A 4,217-nucleotide genomic window follows, 5' to 3' on the forward strand; every position below is an offset into this window, starting at 1 on the left:
GAAAGAGCACAGCTGTTAACCGCATACCTGTCGTTAATGTGCTGGAATCTTTTTGATTCAGCACCAAAGTGACTTCGTCGCCTATGAAGGCTGAAAACACAGACTGTGTTAATAGACTGGTGAGTTTCAGCTGCTGATTTCTCCACTGAAATATTAAATTTATAGAGAAACCTGTTTGACTAGAAAGAGACTTTTCACAAAATCCATGGTTGGCTCACGCCTAGAATTTTATTCAATCCATTCAAAAAATAGACAGAACTATAAGGTGGCACATATTGTCAGAGAGTACAAATGTCACATCTTTCTTTATACAGTTTAGTTTAAATCCATAGATTAAGACAGCGAGATAATTGCCCTGGGTGGGAAAATAATTAACGGTCTTCCATGAACGGACAAGTCTTCAGGTAAGCATTTACACAAATGTATCTGGTTAAGCATAACTTTTTCTATCCTCTATAAAAATATAAACGGCATTTCAAAATGTCTTTAGACAACTATGTTAAGGGTCATCTAACATAGCATTAATGTACTTGACAGAATATGGGGCCTGGGCATATTAAACCACATTTACTAATCCATACCCACCCAGAACTGAAGTATTTGTATATGCTTCAAACATAACATAATATAATGAAAGAAATGGTATCAAACCAAAAGATAACACAAATATGGCATTCCTCCTCCCATATGAATTCTTTATCTTTATTTTGTAATTTCTTTTTTGTTAATATGGCAATGACTAAGACAAAAGTGGCAGTTTTGCACAGGTTAATTGTAATGTAGGGTCAAGTATAACCTGCCTTTTCCAGAAAGTAACACTGCTGGGAAGTGATGTGTGCCAGGATCAAATCAAGGGCACTCACTGTCATGTATGTTTTACCTGTGCAGTATTACTGTAAGACAGACTGTAGCGTGTGACAGGAGGACAAGTGCAAATTACAAGGGCAGAATCTTGGCTTCTCTGACAGCAGAACCAGGCAGTAAGACTAAACAGTATTTTAAAGGCAAGAAGAAAATTAGACAAAAAGCCAACTCATCTAAACTTTAAACAGTGGCATGTAGGGTGCTCCTGGTACAGCTGTCATAAATGTACCCTATGTTTTCCAGGGATGCAATCTGATAAGCTAAACACTCAGTCGTTGTTGCAAGGACTTATTGGTTCAACACAGATTAAAATGTTCGAACACACTTAATATATTGGCCACAGGTCTAATCACGTAATTTCCCTTTTCCCAATCCTAAATTTGTATTGGAGCAGCTTCCCCATCATCAGCTGTGTGTTTGTACAGCAGAGCACTCGATGTTGTAATTGACTAGCACATATGCCAACAACAGCTGATACTTTCCAGCTAAAGTGATCTACAAGTGAGAAACAAAACGTAAGGGTCAGGTTTCAGATAAAGGTTGGACATTTTGAACTTTGGACAAAGTGACAGGTATCTTTGATTCTCCTGGTGCTGGCGCTTTTGTGACTGGGTTTCCATGGGCTTTTATATCAGCTATTCTCTCTTTAAATCTTTGCTGGAGGTACCTTTCTTCTTTGGAGTAACTTTTAGCAAAAGCAGACATCAGCAGACACGCTGCCACGGTGGACCCTCCAATGCAAAACAAGATCGCTCCTGCCAGCTTGCATATATCAAGGGACCCATTAAACTGAATGGCACGGGTATCCACCACAACAAAATCATCTTTACCAAGAGCTTCGATTTTTGGTGGCACAAGAAAACCCACTACAAGAACCGTTAAACCTATCAGCATAAAAGCCGTCCCAGAGATGAGTCCGACCTGGAAAACAAACAAACAAAAAACCCCAATTAATATGGCTTTCCAGTTTTTAGGTGGTAAGTGGTCCTAGGAGGCACTTAGCTTTCACAGTGTCTTGCAGGTACAGTTCTCTCTTCTAGGAGAAGGCTGATATATTTCTTTTAGTTCATATATGGCCCTACTACAACTAGAATATATGGAGAAACTGTCTTTTTACAACTCCTATTTATATAATTCAGCACTGACATTTCTGGAAGCAATAGAATACGCATCTATATGACTAAATAGCATTTCATGTCTAATGGCCCCATCACAGAGAGGATCACAGTTTAACCCCAGTGCTGTGTGACTTACTGTTTCTTTAGCTTTAGGTAGTGGTCAGCACCAACAGTTCAGTACCTGCTGTCTGCGTCCTATCCACCAGGAAATGTCACTCCTTTGCAGGGATTAGAAGGAAGTCACCATTGCCATGAACAGATCATGGAATATTTCTAGCACATTTCAAGTGTAAGCGCAAAATCCGATTCACACAGGATGGCCCGACCATCAGAGCAGAGGGGTTGGATTAGATGGCCTCACAGGCCCCTTCCAATCTCTGCTGTTCTCCAGTTCTGTTGAGTTCCCTGGCCTTAATGGAGATCTTGTGGTTTTCTTGATCCCTAGGTCACACAGTCCCAGAGTTACTGCTGTTAAACTACCAGTCCCATTCGCAATAATCCGGCAGGACTAATGTGAGTGCAAAGCAGAGGTGAACTACACTGTCAAGCTATGGGTGGGGTTTCCCAGACAAGACTTTGATGTTTCGGTGACATGGTTCCTTGCAACAGAGAAACGAGAGGAACCAAAGATCCCAGGACTCCCTTGAAAGCGGATGGATCTTGGTGGGAGTGCCCTGTTTTCAGACAGTTATCAGTCATCTCAGTGAAAACTAAGCAACAGAATGCCTTTCTGGATGAATACCTAATATCATTAGCTACATGTGAAAAATCTCAAAATGGGAGTTTCTCTCTCCAGCAATGGGCAGTACCTTCCAGAATGTAGAGCTCCACCTGCTAGGCGATCTCTGCATCTGAAAATCATCCTCATACTCCCAAATTGAAGCTGTGCAGTCCTCATAAAACTGATGCAGGTAGGACCGAACTCCGTAGCGTTGGTACCCTCCCTCGGTGCTGCCCTGCGCATGCTTGGACCCGCAGACGTCAGCATAGGAGCTCATCCTTCCTACCTGCAATGAGAGGTTTCATGCAAAGCAGATCTAATTACTGATATGGCAAGACAGCAAAGCTGGCTACAAACTCTCCAGGTGACACGAAGAAAAGCAGCCCAGGAAAGACCTTTCCTCTCCTACACTTCTTTTCTTTTCCCCAAACTAAGAAATGAGCCTGGAAGAGTTGTGTGCGCTGACTCAGCTCAAGCGAGCCCAAGGCACTCAGTGCCTCAGCGCAGCACAGCCTGAAGGTGCTGCAGGGAACATGCCCTCCCATACGCAGGGTGCCTGCTCCCCATCCTTCGCACTACTGTGCTACTGGGTTTCTGTGGAGATGATTGAAAAAGGCAGAATAGATCAGGTAACAAAAGCCAGCATCCCTCAAGAGCTCATGTTACCTCTCATGCAGACTCTGCTTCTATCGGTTGACTAGAGTTTGCAACCTTAGGAACTTTCCAAACTGCTGTGTAATGTTTTTTTCATGTTTTTGCCCAAGCTTTTGAACTGTAGGACTGAGCATTAATGTAACATTCATAGCCATGAGAAACAGAGGCAAAGTCAGTCCTAGACAGATTGAAACTGTATATATCCTGTACTTAAATACTGATAATTAAAAATGATGGAACGATGTAACAGCATCAATTTGCTCACCAAAGGGAATGAGATGAAAATACTAAACTTGTGGCAAACCACTGCTCCCTTGGAGAAGTCAATGCCCAGGCTCCTGTTGCCTTTAATAAAATCAGAACTGTGACTGCTATGAAAACTACCAACAATGTTCCTTACTCTCTCCATTTCATGGAAGTCCTCCTAACACACAAAATTTGTATTTAACTATGCAGGTTCCAGGCCTGAACTTGCTTGCACAGATGCAATGCTACTGAATTCATTAAATTAATTCTAGCCCCTAAAAAAACTCGAGCAACAGGTCAATGTTACTTAAGCTGACTGACTTCCTTTTAAAGAAGTTCAAAAAGTCCTAGTCCAAAGGGAACTGTTAATCAGTATTTGCATCTGAATGTCACAGCTCAATTTATATCAGCTTCAAGCACTTCATCTGATCGCTACAATTTTACTTAGAGGGAGGGAAGGAAGGAAAGTTTGACCTGCTCATAGCAGCTAGGACCTCCCAATTTTGCAGCCCTACAGCCCTTTGCCCGTCAGGAACAGGTGATCTGGCTGGGTATGAAATACCTGAGTGTGCAAGAAAAACAAACACTGCTGCATTTAAACTAAGGAGAAGCCA

General features: G+C 42.1%; 1 protein-coding gene across 1 annotated transcript; it reads right to left on the minus strand.

Moving 5' to 3' along the window:
- Nucleotides 1-1,054: 1,054 nt before the first annotated feature.
- On the minus strand, nt 1,055-2,986 carry NRSN1 (neurensin 1). The gene is made up of 2 exons (XM_010289770.1): nt 2,792-2,986; nt 1,055-1,785 (listed from the first exon to the last, which is right to left on the minus strand). Exons 1-2 carry the CDS (start codon nt 2,978-2,980, stop codon nt 1,387-1,389), a joined length of 588 nt encoding a protein of 195 aa, XP_010288072.1. The 5' UTR covers nt 2,981-2,986; the 3' UTR covers nt 1,055-1,386.
- Nucleotides 2,987-4,217: the final 1,231 nt, after the last annotated feature.

This window comes from Phaethon lepturus, unplaced genomic scaffold (assembly GCF_000687285.1).
Source record: "Phaethon lepturus isolate BGI_N335 unplaced genomic scaffold, ASM68728v1 scaffold50226, whole genome shotgun sequence".
Classification (NCBI taxonomy): Eukaryota; Metazoa; Chordata; class Aves; order Phaethontiformes; family Phaethontidae; genus Phaethon; species Phaethon lepturus.